The sequence below is a fragment of the Leptonychotes weddellii genome, chromosome 4 (genome assembly GCF_054177405.1).
Source record: "Leptonychotes weddellii isolate Sample4059 chromosome 4, ASM5417740v2, whole genome shotgun sequence".
NCBI classification, from domain to species: Eukaryota; Metazoa; Chordata; class Mammalia; order Carnivora; family Phocidae; genus Leptonychotes; species Leptonychotes weddellii.
The window spans coordinates 27,585,737-27,600,991 of NC_138372.1; the positions used below are offsets into that span (position 1 = coordinate 27,585,737).

General features: G+C 38.8%; 1 protein-coding gene and 1 long non-coding RNA gene across 10 annotated transcripts in view; one reads left to right on the forward strand and one right to left on the reverse strand.

Moving 5' to 3' along the window:
• Positions 1 to 15,255, forward strand: part of LOC115944056 (uncharacterized) — a 44,001-nt gene that overhangs the window by 12,882 nt on the left and 15,864 nt on the right. For 4 of the 7 annotated variants that reach the window (XR_014144825.1, XR_014144821.1, XR_004078638.2 and 1 more), the window contains exon 2: positions 14,216 to 14,376. This is a non-coding gene — a long non-coding RNA (uncharacterized LOC115944056). Of the gene's footprint in view, positions 1 to 7,481; positions 7,621 to 14,215; positions 14,377 to 15,255 lie in introns of all 7 variants that reach the window. The other 3 variants (XR_014144823.1, XR_014144822.1, XR_014144824.1) reach the window with 2 other exon arrangements.
• The window catches only part of RHBDL2 (rhomboid like 2), a 40,014-nt gene continuing 29,883 nt past the window's right edge, over positions 5,125 to 15,255 (reverse strand). Inside the window, exons 5-8 of one of the 3 annotated variants that reach the window (XM_081818160.1) lie at positions 12,954 to 13,054; positions 10,267 to 10,327; positions 6,488 to 6,549; positions 5,125 to 5,509 (exon numbers count right to left, since the gene is read on the reverse strand). In XM_081818160.1, the coding sequence (XP_081674286.1) occupies positions 5,486 to 5,509; positions 6,488 to 6,549; positions 10,267 to 10,327; positions 12,954 to 13,054 (248 nt within the window). In that variant the 3' untranslated portion in view covers positions 5,125 to 5,485. Of the gene's footprint in view, positions 5,682 to 6,487; positions 6,550 to 10,266; positions 10,328 to 12,953; positions 13,055 to 15,255 lie in introns of all 3 variants that reach the window. The other 2 variants (XM_031038281.2, XM_081818161.1) reach the window with 2 other exon arrangements.

Sequence of the window (15,255 nt, forward strand, 5' to 3'; positions counted from 1 at the left end):
CCACATGGGGCTCCCCGCTCAGCAGGGAGTCTGCTTCTCCCTCTCCCTCTGCCCCCGTTTGTGTGTGCACTCTCTCGCTCTCAAATAAAATCTTTAAAAAAAAAAAGATATCAGAAATTTACAATCACTTATGTTTAGACCTCATAATGTAATGAAGAAAAAAAAAGAGGGGCGCCTGGGTGGCTCAGTCAGTTAAGTGTCTGCCTTCAGCACAGGTCATGATCCCAGGGTCCCGGAATCAAGCCCCGTGGCAGGCTCCCTGCTCAGCAGGGAGACTGCTTCTCTCTCTCCCCTGCCCCAGCTCATGCTCTCTCTCTCTGCTCTCAAATCAATAAATCAAATCTTTAAAAAGAAAAAAAGATACCTGGAGGAGGGGCTGTATATATTCTCTATGAAGAATAGAACTGTGGATGGGGTGGCTTGGCTGGCTCAGTCAGAAGAGCATGTGACTCTTGAACTCAGGGTTGTGAGTTCAAGCCCCATGTTGGGTGTAGAGATTACTTAAAATAAGTAAATAAAAATCAAAAAAAAAAAAACCAACTGTAGGATCCCCTATAAGAAAGGAGTCTTTTTTTTTTTTTAAAGATTGTATTTATTTATTTGACAGAGAGAGACATAGCGAGAGAGGGAACACAAGCAAGGGGAGTGGGAGAGGGAGAAGCAGGCTTCCCGCTGAGCAGGGAGCCCGATGCGGGGCTCGACCCCAGGATCCTGGGATCATGACCTGAGCCGAAGGCAGACGCTAAACGACTGAACCACCCAGGCACCCTGAGAAAGGAGTCTTGTTATTGTTAGCTGAAGTTTATTACTGTTTTACTTTGTTTAACTGAGAACTTTTGGAGAGGTTCCTAAAACTACTGACATGATCTTACAAACCTCTTTATTAAGATTATATAAAAACTATAACCAAAGTCAGTGAGTGTCTCATTTGAGAATTCAGTAAGAATTCTCATTTAATGAAATCAGAGGAAACAGATCTGGCTCTTGCTATAGGAATTTAGATTTGTTTTTTAATCCACATTTAAATGTCTAAATTCTGTTGGCTTTCTGGCAGTTATTCATAAAATTCTTAATTATCTATGAAAAATTGTGTACATTTTCATCATCTTAAAATGAACTCCAGTTAACTAAGTAAATCTTAAATTAAAAAAATAGAACTTCAAGATTAAAAAAAAAAACTCCAAAAATTCTCAACTATTTTTGTACTAGCAGAATGTTTTTATATAGTTCTTGACATAAACAGATGGCTGTGGTGGTGGTGGTATTATAGATATTTTCATTGTAACAATATTTGACCTATTTAAGACACATAGCTTGCTTTTTTAGAAGGAACAGTCAGGCTAGTTATAATTTAGATGCTTGGATTATCAAGAAGTACATTCCATATTAAGGTAGATATCCTAATGTATCTAAGAGGAAATATACCCCACAGGAAAGAGAAAAAGAGGAATGTTTTCATAACTTTCCTTCAAAATATCAATATGTGTTCTATATCCCTTATATAAAGGGAAATGTTACACAATTAAGTACAATACTGGGATGCTATAGCTAAATGATATGTTCATCACAAAAGCCTTATGAGGTAGGTATGTTGTTTCCCCAGTTTACAGATGAGGAAACTGAGGCACACCTAAATTATCCAAGGTTGAGGCAGCTGGGTGGCTCAGTTGGCTAAACATCCAACTCTTGATTTTGGCTCAGGTCATGATCTCAGGGTTGTGGGTTCCAGCCTCACGTCCGCCTCTGCACTGAGCGCAGAGTCTGCTTGGGACTCTCTCTCTCTCCCTCTTCCTCTGCCCTTCCCCCACCAAATAAATAAATAAAATCTTCAATTACCAAAGGTCACACAGTTGGAACTGACATTGAAAATCAGTGTGGCTCTAAAGTCAGGTCCTATTCTACTAAACTGTTATTTTTTTCCTCTTTGGGTGCACTTAAGATTTGCATGAAAGAAACATTAGGAAATCATCTGTTTTCTCTTAAATGTTTATTTAAATTAGGTATGTCAAATAGTGATAGTTTGGGCTTTTTAAATAACTGATTCTAAAGTCTTTAGTTCCTTTTCTAAAGCTTCATTCACTTGAAAAGATTTACAAAAGCATCAACCTTCTAAAATTTAGTTGTATTTCTGAGAGAAAATTTCTATTTAACTTTATTATGTTAATAATAATATATTCTTTGATCCAACAATCCAAAACACTTTAAAGTGTAAGCAATGGTATCATTCATGTTGTTTATAATAATCACAAATTGAAACTGTCCAAAATAATTATCAATACAAGAAAGACAGTATTGTACTTAATAAATAATAGTGCATCTATAGTATGGAACTATGCAACCAGTAAAAATGATAAATAAATACTAATATAAAAAGACATTTAATATATTGTTTCAGTTTATAAAATAGAACAGTATGACCCCATAATTATATATTTGTTTATATGTAGAGATGCATATAAAAAGCCTAGAAGGAAATTCATCAAGATATTAACTATGATCATCTCTGGGTGGTGTGATTACAATTGACTTATTTTTTTATAATTATATGTATTTTAATTTGTTTTTACCATGAGCACTTCTATAATCACAAAAAAATAATAATTTTTTTCCCTTAAGGTACAAAAGCATAGTATTTCCTGAAAGAAGGAGCAGTAAATTATTTAGCTACAAATCTTAGGTTCTGAAGCTTTCATAAATGACATGAATACTAGTCTACCTAGACTCAATCCCATAGAATTCGAAAGCAAAAAATAAAAACATTTCAAACAACTCTTTCTTAATTTGCTAAAACAGAGATTAACACAAACCTGTTTAGATAAATCTGAGAAGCAAATCATGCTTGTTCTCTGAAGGTGTCCCTTTGCAGGTGCAGAGCAGTTCAATTCAGTGCAGTGAGTCAGCCATCGGCTAAAATCCATTTGTGCTCATGTTTGTGCTTCTAAAACCACTCTGTCCAATAGAACTTTTGCAACAGTGTTGAAAAACTCTCTCTGCACTGTCCAATAAGGTAGCCACTAGCTACATAGAGCCATTGGGCACTTGCATCATGACTTGTGTAACACAGGAACTGAGGGTTTTTTTTATCTTATTTAATTTTAATTAAAATTTAACAGCTGCATGTGCCTTGTGGCTACTTTATTGGACGGGACAAATAAAGAATATTTCCAGTATTTCTAATAACACAGCAGTTTAGAAGACTAAAGTTATGAGCCCCAAATTAAGCTGAATAGATGGTTCCTCTATAATTCAGAGACATCAAATTTAAAACACCAGATGTTTGTATGCTTCTTTTTTTTTTTACAGTAATTTTGCCCCCTGGGGAACCCAATTATAATGTGAACCATGTTTCTAGTACCAAAAACTCTTTCTGACTAAAAACAGTTTCTTATTTATTTATTTATGTATGTATGTATGTATGTATGTATTTATGAATGAGAGAGAATGAGAGGCGGGAGGGTCAGAAGGAGAAGCAAACTCCCTGCTGAGCAGGGAGCCTGATGTGGCACTCGATCCTGGGACTCCAGGATCATGACCTGAGCTGAAGGCAGTCGCTCAACCAACTGAGTCACCCAGGCACCCCTAAAAACAGTTTCATAATTCGATGAATTCTGTTTCTCTATCTAGTTTTCTGTTATGAACAATTACATTTCCGTTTAGGTCATTAAAGGTCACTCTTCAGAGCTAGTGACCTGATGGGTTGGACATGACAGATGACTATTTCTTCTCTGGGCTTTTTTTTTTTTTCTTTAAGATTTTTTATTTTTAAGTAATCTCTACTCCCCAACATGAGGCTTGAACTTACAACCCTGAGATCAAGAGTGGCATGCTCTACAGACTGAGCCAGCCAGACACCCCTTCTCTGGGCTCTTTGCCAATTAATAGATACTTTTCAGATTCAATGCAACTATTTCACAGGGAAAAAGTTATACATATATATTCATATTTGTATATTATATAAATTACATATGTGTAATATATAAATTATTAATAAACTTGAAAAACACTAAGCCTCAGTAGTTAGACAAATAAAATTTAAATGAAGGATTATTTTTTAACTATCAAAATGCAGATTTTTCAAAGATTTACAATACCTGCTTTTGGCAAAAGTATAAGGAAACTTACTAACATCTGTCAGTAAGAACATAAATGGATGCACTACTTAAAAGGCAGTTTAAATCTATCAAAATTAGCAGCATTTCTGCTTGTGGATGCTTAAAATATTCATTCAGCAAACATACTCAAAGGCATCCTACACGTACTAGGAAGTTCACATAGCACTGTCGATAATAGTACAAAATCAACAGTGTCCAGTAGAGCCGTGGTTAAATAACCACAGTACATCTTTATCATCCGGCAACTCAGAGAATGAAGGTCTCCAGCATCACATTGTAAAGCAAGGTACAGAGCAACACGTGTAGTATAATCTCATTTATCCTGTTAAAACCCACAGTCCCGAGACCCTGGATCATGACCTGAGCCAAAATCAAGAGTGAGCCACCCAGGTTCCCAGACATGGAGCCTACTTAAAAAAAAAAAAAAAAAAAAAAGCCAACAATCTAGGTTCTGTAATAAGAAAGGAGACAGGCTTCCCAGCTTTCAGATTTGACATTTTACCCTATGTAAATAAATCCTACCCACTCCCAGGAGAGCCACTAGCCATGTAAAGGATGAGAATCCAGAGTCCAGGTACCCAGTATGCACCAGAAAGCTAGTTCTAGGTTCCTTGGGATCCTACACACACTTCTAGAATCTTAAACTGGCAGTCCAGAAAATTTTCAGTCTTCTTTTATAAGATAATTCTACCATTTATGGCGTACTCACAGAAATGTTTGCTCCTATACTCCCACGATACTCTCAGCTTTCAGTATTTGGGGAACATAGCCTCATTAGACCGGTAGGGGAGGAGAATATGGACTTTCGAGTCATTACCAACCTTTAAATCCTGTGCCCTCTTAGACAAGTTACTTGATTTTTTTAATGAGTTTTCATGTTGTCCTCTCTAGATACAGAGTAATAGCTACATTTCTGGGTTGTTGAAAAGATTAACAATAATGTATATAAAGCACCCCAAACAGTGATCTATCCACCCCAACAGTGATAGAAAGTGATTATCAATAGTCTGGCACAGGTATGAAAAGTTTTTATTATCAGAACAGTACAGGTATTTGTAGATTCTATCAAGCAGTCTCTACAATATATCCTCCAAGGAGAGCAAGTCTCTTAGAGTATCCCTACAATGCACACCACATGTCTGGAAAGAGCCAATCCTGCTTTTTCCATCCCTCCCCTTTTCTCTCTTCCTTTTCCCTCCCTCTGCGTTCAGAAGCCCCTTACCTAAACCCTAACCCCTTTTGTAAACAGTCTTTGCAACTGAGGACTTCAGTCGTGTTCTGACCTCTTTAAAAAATTGTTAGCATTTGCAAGGACTTCTTTGTCTCTTCATAGACTTCAGTTTTTTCCCAGATGGCTCTTTGCATTACTTGGTTTATATTAGAGGCAGGTCAGTTTGCTGGGGAGAGGAAAATGTTGAAAAACACGGCAAATAAGACACAAGCAAAATAAGCTGCAATTGCTATCCAAAATCTCGGATCCTTCAGCAATGCCTGATCAAAGCAGCTAAACACAGTGTAACCTATGGACATTCCAGCGAATCCACCTGCAATGTGGGCTGCAAAAGACACCTTGGGAGGAAAAGGGGAGAAATGAAAATAAGTGAAGAAAATGCTAATTGTATATTTCAGTTGCATCCCTCTTCCTAAAACACAAATGCCATCAGACTCAAACAAGAGCCTTAAAAGCCTGAAGGACAAGGAGGTGAAGCAAAAGAGACACAAAACTCCCATGTGCAGAGAGGAGATGTTCTGAAAACATGCAGAGCTAAAAAATGTCATTTCATCAACTCTCCGAGTGCACAGGACCGAGCCATTGTTTCTCATTCTCTGTCACCATCACATTCTGGATAGTTCTATATGTCAAGAGAATGTGTTCCATTACCACAAGGGATCTCTGTAGGAGCCGCGTCTGACCCCACATAAATGGAATGTCAGGATGAAAACACAGCTGACGTATACACACAAATATGCAAACAAACTACCCAATTCAAAGACTAATAACAACAAAACTGGAAATCTCGGTCAGTTTTTTTTTTTAATCCTGCAAATTCATCTGGACCCAAATTTTCATTGCTGTTCTCCAATCTGCTTTTTATTCTCTGTGGACAGTGAAATCCCTTCTCTCCTGTTTTGCTCCCAGGAGCCACCAGGAGGGCAAGTGCAAAGAAATAGAGCTGACGACAGTCAGGTCTCTGAGAGAGTTAAGTGAAAAGGACAATCCAAAAGTCTGATTTCCTCAGGAATTTGTTTATCTTCCAAATGGAAATCTGGCTGCCCTAAATCACAGACTTATTGCCCCTATTCAATGACCCTTTTTAGCTATTGGTATGATAGGTAAACAAGTTCTTGTTGAAAAAATAATAAACTGAACTCACCGGCGACCCGTTTGCAGGGACAAAGAACCTTCTGTAGAGAGCAAATCCCATATCCGACAAAACTAGAAAGAAAAACAAGCTGATGAAGCCCCAGGATTGCCACAACAATGCACCAGATGTTTTGGGTTCTCTTCTAGTCACGGTAGCAACTAACATTTATGGGGACTCACTCTGTACCAGGTGCTACTGTAAGAGCTTTATGAGTATCAGTTCACTAATCCTCATGAGGACCCTATGAAATGAGTATATCATCCCACTTGACAGATTTATTCATCCCACATGTATTGAGTGGTTATCTTCTGTGCGCCAGGCACCGTTCTAGGTGGTAGAGATACTGCAGTGAACAGATGAGACAGCCCTGCCTCATGGAGCTGACGGTCTGTTGGGGGAAGCTCACAAACAAATTAGTAAAACATAAAACATACAGTACAGCAAATGGACAAAATGCAGAGAGAGGAAGGAGGATTAGGAATGCTGGGAGTAGGGTGTGATTTTTAATAGAGTCAGGGACAATCTCACTGAGAATATGACATTTGGCAGAGATAAGAGAGCAAGCAATGCTGACATCTGAAGTAAGAGTCTTCCAGGCAGAGGGAAGAGCACGTGCAAAGTCCCTGAGGCAGGAATGTGCCCAATGTGCTGGAGGAAGACCAGAGCAGCTGTGCTGGCTGGATGGGTGGTTTTCAAAGTGTGACTCCCTGCCCCTCCAAGAGCAACAGTAACATTCACCTGGGAACTTACTAGAAATTAAACTTCTCAGGCCCACCCCAGACTTGTACCAGAAACTCTGAAGATAAGGTCAGAAGTCTGTGTTTTAACAAGAACTCCAGGTGATTCTGGACTACAATTAGGGATAAAATGATAGGCGAAGAGCAGGGGACAAATCACGTAGGGGCTTTATGGACCACTGTAAGGACTTTGACTCCAAGTGGTAGGAAACCTTTGAAAGCTTTTGAGCAAAGGAGTGACATGATTCCACTTATGCTTTTAAAAGATCATTCTGGCTGCTATACAGGAAGGAATGTAAGGGAGCAAGGACAGGAGCAGAAGACCAGCTAGATCAACGATATGGCACCAATCCAAGTGAGGAATGATGGTGGCATCTTATCCATAAGGAAACCAAAACACAGAGGGTAAGTACTTGTCCAAGGCCACACAGCTCAGATGCAGGGGCAGGATTTGAACCTTAAGAAGTCTGGCTATGTGGGCACCCCTGTCACCTACCACACTAACTGCCTCTAAGTACCACCAGAGTACTGATGATGGGCCAAGTAAGGAGATGAGTCCACATTCTCCAATGGAACAGTGAGAGCCAGAACTCAGACCTTCTTCCAATAAGTCAGATCCATGATGCAAAAGGAGCTTCCAGGGTTTCGTGGCCTAGAAGAATTCCGCCTCCATGTGCCCTGCACTTGGAAACATCTCGTGTAGCTGTCACATTCCACAGCCATCCCCCAACTCCCTGTGCTCCACTTAGTGAGCCACTGTGTCCCCGGAGATGGGAAGACCTAGTCCTTGCCTTTGGGAAAATAGCATCAGGACCCTGTGTTGTGGCTAGTTTCCCTTTCAATATTGTATTGATTGATGTTCAAGTGACTAGACGGGAATTGAGGTCAAGGAAGTACTCAATTTAACTGTGAATGACTATTACACAACATGCTGGACAAATGTGGTTGTGTTGTATTTTCAGTCATCATTTGTATTTCCTAATCCAGTGTAAATAAATAACACAGAGACAGAACTAGGAAAGTTCTTATTACTCTGGCCTAGTCATCCAGAGGAGGAGGCCTCCTTTCAAAAAGTTCTTGTAACCCTTAGCACGTCCGTTCCTCCAACCTCTTTCTCTCTGATCATGCCCTTTCTGCATATCTCTGCCCGGCTCCTTCTGCTTCCTAGGGGAGTTTGCTTCTACGTCTGCTGCAGTAGCTACACTGAGACATGTCTTCCCTCCCAATAAACCAAGTTACTGTCCTTGCTAAAAATTTGACACTGATTTTAAGAGAGTTGCCTTTATATGGATTTTTTTTGAAGGGTGAACATGTGAGATGTCCTCTTTCAAAAAGGAAGCTCAGTTGCCTTGTTAGTAGACACATCCAACAAGAATGCTTCATGAAGGAAGGTCCTTCAGGACAACTGTCCTTCATAATTAAGAATAATAATTTACCTTTTTTTACCTATACACTTCCCCAAGGAAGTGTATTTAAACTAAAAATATACTTGTATTTTGTTAATCTGGCGTGTGTTGTAACTTGCCTCATCTTCAACAGTAGGTAAACCAGGCCAAAGAACGTTTAGAAGTGGCCCATGCCAGGGAGTGGGGAAGGTTAATGTTAACAGGTCTTAGCTACTCTGTAAAATAAAGTGACTTTATTACTTACCTCAGGAATGACATAATGTTACATAAACTATTTTTGGAGATTCCCTGTGCATAAGGAAAGGGTTTTTACTCCAACATTGAAGAGTATTAAAACCATTTCCCCATCAAGGGTTTGGGGTCATTTTACAAAGTCATTCATAATTGTCCTAAAGGAAACAGATCGAAAACCAGATAACCTGTGTGTAGCAACATGTTTTGGTCACGGGACTTGTCCCTTGGTCCCGGTTGTGACGCTTAACAGCCCAGGTGGCAGCTCTGCGCCCCAGTGACTTTCCTCATTAACTCCAGACACTTGCTTTCCTTTCTGTGCTCACAACTTACTCTCACATTTTCAATTTCTTATGGACAAAAATATTACAGAGAGTATGTGTAACCTATAAATAAGTCACTTATCTATCTCAGGATGAAATATTGTTTTTACTGCTAAACTGTCCATAAACTGGAAAGAGACTGATTTAATCTTTTTCTTCAGAGGTAGTTGGCCCTATTCCCAGCAATGCAGATAATTGAACCCTTGATACCAATTAGCAGGACCATTTCTTCTTACCATGTGGACAGCCGAAGTCTTGGGTTTTATCAAGTATCGCCTCCATCTTGGCCTTCAGATGCGACCCTACCGTCTGACCCCAGGGTCTGCCTTCTCCCCACCCTCCTCCGTGCGACTACAGCTTCCGCCGGAGCACGTCCAGAAACACGAGTTACTAGTCCGGCCTTAGCTCCTTTTTCTTCTACCCAGTGTGGCCTGCCACCACCCAAAATCTCCCATGACGTTCAGACTCGGCTAAAGTTCCGCCTCCTCTCCAGATTGAGCACTCTTCCTAAATTCCTTCAGCATGTAATTCTCTGCTATAATTCTTGGAGATTTCAAAAGCCACATTCACCATCCTGCTAGTTCCTTGACCTCTCCGTTCCTTCACCCTCTGCTCCTGTCTTCAACCCTCAGCCATCACTCCATGCTTAGATCCTAGTTCAGTTTTTTTTTTAAATCCGAAAATGTAAAAATTGAGGAAGAAAATAGATTATGTCCGTGGTTTTCAAGCTTTCCCCGTTTCAGACAAAATCATATACAGAGTCCATTGTATGAATGAGAACAACCCAGAATCCAATGTATGAATGAGGAAACATAAGTGAAGCTATTGTGGTTAAAGTAGACAGAGTACCTAAAGCTCTACTCTCTTGACTTCCCCCACTGCAGAAAGAAACAAAAAGCAAAAACTCATTCCTGAGGCACCTCTAAAAACCACCCACGGGGGTCTGTGAAAACCTTGCCATTTACCTTTCTGCTTAGGGCTGTGGAGCCACAATTCTTTGTCACTCCATGCTAGTGTTTAGGGAAAGTGAGCCCCTCTGGAGGTCAAACCGATAAAATGATAGGTGCAAAGGGTTCACAAAACAAACTTACTTATAAGGATGATGATCAGTAGTCTGACAATTCCCAAGGCAGGAATCATTTCTCGAAAATTCTTGCAAAGAGATAAATAAAAATAATATAAGCTATCTATTGGCAAATGAACCCTCAACTGTACTCTCTTCATCTGAAGATGAAAGTTTGAGTGTCAGATATTTACAAAATAAAGCAATACTGTTGCAGCCCAGTTTTCAAATGTATTTGGGAAGTACAACGCTGTTGCACTTTAGAGAACAAAATCAATATTTAATTTCATGATGTGAACTAGACATAATTGTATTAGCAGGAAAAAATCTAAATATCAGTAATATGAAATCAATACTTAACATGTCATAGAGATAAATAGATAGATAGATAGATAGATAGATAGATAGATAGATAGATGCTGTCAAACTAAGTCTGATGAAATATTTCTAAGGTTTTTTTGGTTAATATTCATTCAATACTTTATCCTCTTTCCAAACAGGAGTTAGTTAAAATTTGGGTATTAATTCTTTTAGATAATTTCAAAAAAATTTAAAATATTGGTTAAAAAAATAAAGTTTCATTTTAGCTTTGAAAAATCTCAGTCCGGGGCACCTGACTGTCTCAGTCAGTTGGGTGTCCAACTCTTGATTTCAGCTCAGGCCATACATGATCTTGGGATCATGAGATCAAGCTCTGTGTGGGGCTCTGTGCTCAGCAGGGGAGTCTGTTTGAGATTCTCTCTCCCTCTGCCCCTCCCCCTGTTCTTTCTCTCTTTCTCTCTCCAAAATAAATAAATCTTTTAAAAAGAAAATCTCAGTCCAGCTTACAATACCCTCCTGTGTTACTAAAGAACTACTAAGTCAGGGGCACCTGGGTGGCTCAGTCGTGTCTGCCTTCAGCTCAGGTTGTGATCTTGGGGTCCTGGGATCGAGCCGCCCATTAGGCTCCCTGCTCAGTGGGGAGTCTGCTTCTCCCTCTCCCTCTGCCCCTCCCCCCCAGCTCATGTCCTCTCTCTATCTCTTTCTCTCTCTCAAATAAATAAATAGGGGGGCACCTGGGTGGCTCCATCGTTAAGCGTCTGCCTTCGGCTCATATCATGATCCCGGGGTCCTGGGGTCGAGCCCCGCATCGGGCTCCCTGCTCGGCAGGAAGCCTGCTTCTCCCTCTCCCACTCCCCCTGCTTGTGTTCCCTCTCTCGCTGTGTCTCTCTTTGTCAAATAAATAAATAAAATCTTTTAAAAAAATCAAATAAAATCTTAAAAAAAAAAAAAAAACTGAGTCAGAAAGACATCTCCACTTTACCGAGTTAGTTCTCCCTTCCCTTTCAATATATTAACTCTCTTCCCAAAGAGGAAAGACACTGAAATACCCATGTTTATTCTAAATCAATTATTTTTAAACTGTTGTGGTCACAACCTACACTAAGAAACAATTTACATAAAAATCCAGTACACACATAAGTCAAACAGTATTACATGTGATACAGACTGAAACTTTTTAAATTTTTTTCTTTTTAACTTTTTAAAAATTTTTTATTAACTTTAAGTAGGCTCCATGCCCAATATGGGGCTTGAACTCAAGACCCCAAGACCTCTGCCTACGGAGCCCACCAGGTGCCCCTCTTTTTGTTTTAATTTTTGGACACAATTCCTTAAACTGTGTTCACAACCACTAATGGGTTGCAATCCAAAGTTTGAAAAACATTTTTCTAAATAGCTTCTATTCTTGGAATAGTTTTGTAATTGCTTCATATTTTCCTCCTAGAATATTTTTAAATTATACCTATATGGTTAAAGGGTTTAAGAACTAGTCAGAATTTAACACTGTTTTGAAAAGTGGTTGACATTCTTACATACTATATCATGGGCGTATAAAATGGTATGCCAACTTTGGAGGGCAATTTGGCATTTATCTATGAAAATTTAAAGCCTTCACCCAGTAAATCCACTTCTAGGAATTTATCCTACCAACACACACACACAAATGCAAAAAGATAAATGTAAGAGAACATCCTTACAGCATTATCCACAAGTGTGAATAGATGAAGCCAGCCCAATTTTTTTTTCATTGAAGGATTAAATCAGGGTACAGCTATATAATGTGCTGTGGGGCACTTGAAGAGACTGAAATGGATTTCTGTGTAGTGATATGGGTAGATGGGGTCAAGATAACTCTATGTTAAGATGTAGAACAGTATAGGGACGCCTGGGTGGCTCAGTCGGTTAAGCGGCTGCCTTCAGCCTGAGTCATGATCCCAGGGTCCTGGGATCAAGTCCCACATCAGGCGCCTTGCTCAGCAGGGAGCCTGCTTTTCCCTCTCTCTCCCTCTGCTTGTGCTCTCTCTGTTAAATAAATAAAATCTTAAAAAAAAAAAAAAGATGTAGAACAGTATCTTTAATAGCGGATCCATTTTTGTAGCCTTAATTTTGGCAGGATTTTGAATACATCTAGAAAAAGGTCTGAAAGGATGTATATCAAACTGTTAACAGATACTATATTTGAGATTTTGACTGTTTTTCAAGTTAAAAAAAATTTTTTTGGTATTCATCACTTTTGAGATCAGGAAAAAAAATAAAGATAAAATATGAAAGGAAAATTCTGGTGCCCAGAAGGAAGATGAGTGCTCAGTAAACATGATGAAGATTCCCTGATCCAAATACCAGTTATTCTTTAAAAGAAAAAAAATCCATAGATTCCATTCCCAAAGTTCTTACCACCAGAACATTCATAAAATAGCCTCCCATCAGAGCATAGACTCCTCCTGAAGCACCCACAAGATATCTGAGTGGGTCAAAAATGGAGCTGGCAAGGGACCCTAAAGAAAGAAAACACAAAGGATCACACGTAACTGTAAGAATTGTGAAAGATAAATCTTTCTAATCTAAGGCAGAAGTTGGAAAGTTTGGACCGTTATCATATTAACAAGCAACAAGTTTATTTGGTTGTCCCTTCCATACTTTAAAAGTATAGCTATGTGAGCTAACTACCTCAATTTTTCTGAAACATTAAATGCTCAATATGAGGACAGTATAACAGGGACCAAGAGCACAAACTCTAGAGCCGAAATTACCAGCTGTGTGACTTGAGCAAGTTTCTTAACCTGTCTGTGCCCTAATTTCCCTACATAAAGAGGATATTAATAGAACTTACCTCAATGCATTGTCAGGGGAAGTAAATGATTTGAGATGTGCATCATGCATAGAACACTGCCTGACATGTGTTATGTACTTGTTAGCTATTGTTTCAAAATATTGCACACATTTAGCCAAAACTAACACAATACCTGAGACATTCCAACATCTTATTATCTAATGGCTGGCTTTGTCAGGGAGTAAATATGTGGCCTCAGAACCCTTCTCAACAAAGTATTCTATCAGATTCACCAAACAAGAGGAAACCTATTTTTCAACCCAATCTTAGATTGCCTGAACCAAAACAAGACTTTAAAACCACCTTATGCAAACTCTAAGATGTTCTCTCTCTACTGCTTTGTTGTACTACTTAGTTTTTTGCTTTTAAGGCTCTGTTTCATTCTTTAGGATACAATGTAATGCTTGCTTTGTGCAAGAAAGACAAAGTGGCCTTAAGAATCTTACAAACAGATGAGTAAACAATTATAAGATGCAGAACAGAACAACTACTATGATTTCTTAATGTAATGAATTTGCTATGGAAGTACTTAGGAAAAAATGATTTTTTTCAGCAGAGGTGGAAGCCTTGCTACTCTGAGAAGGAAGATATAGCATTTTGATTAAACTCTAAAATACCTTTAAGATTTGGAAGGAAAACAAAGGAGGAGAAAGTATTCAGGACTTAGGGAACTGGAAAAGCAAAGACATAGAAACAAAGGTATATGGATGACTAAAAATCAGTGAGTAGTCCAATAGGTTTAGGGGATGGTCCTCAAATGTCAACTTTCAGACTAGGGCTGGAGTGGTTGCCTTAATCATATGAGTAATTTATTTTTAAAACACAGATACAAATGTCCACTTCTGGCCATGATGAAATAACAAGGACAAGATTTTCTCTCCTGCTTGAAACTGCTAAAAGCACTGGACAAAATATATGAAACATTGATCTCCAAAATACTGGACATCAGATAACAAAGGACAGTGAACCCTAAGAGACAAGAAATAGGTGAGTTGTCTGATTGCCCAGCTTACTGCCTTGACAGAGATTACAGGTTACAATGCATGAAGGGGGAAACCAGGTAGATCTCAGTAAACTTTAAGTTGATGAGATAGCGTTTAAAGTCCAGATAGTCCTAAGCAGCTGTAGTTTGCAAGACAGTGCACCAGAGAGGAAGGAGCAGCACAGAAAGAACTCCAGAGAGGAGCACATGAGGAAATTACCTAAGCCAAGGAAAGAATCACCAGAAAGGAGTAGAGGGAAGAGCAAGTAGCTTTGCTCACCCAGCACCAGAGAGGCTAAGTAATTTTCCAAACCAAAAAACTTCATAATTCATGGGGCATTGCATAAAGTACACAGAAGGGTCCTACACCAGTAGTGGGTATTAATTAGCACTAAACATGACTCAAAAACACAGTTTTGCCTAGCAAATTTTACCAGGAAGTTTCAAACTACTTCCAAATAACTGTGTTCCAGAACAAATTTAGGGATATTTATAGGAATACAATATCCACCATCCAAAGGTTAAATGCCTAGCATCCAAACAAAAATGGTCAGACATGAAAAGAAACAGGAAAATATGACCCATAATAAAAAGAAAAATCAATTAAAACCTCCCAAACTGACACAAGTGTAAGTTTTAGCCAATAATGGCAATAAATACAACTATATACTATCTGTTCAAAAATTAAGTAGAGACACACAAGATAGAAAACACTCAAATTTCTAAAGATGAAAACTACAATGTCTAAGATGAAAAATACACTGGTTGAGTTTAATGGCACATTAGTGCAGAAGAAAAGATTAGTGAATATGAAGACATGGCAGTAAAAGTATCGAACATGAAACACATAGAGAAGAATATTTTTTAAAATAAATACAGCAGCT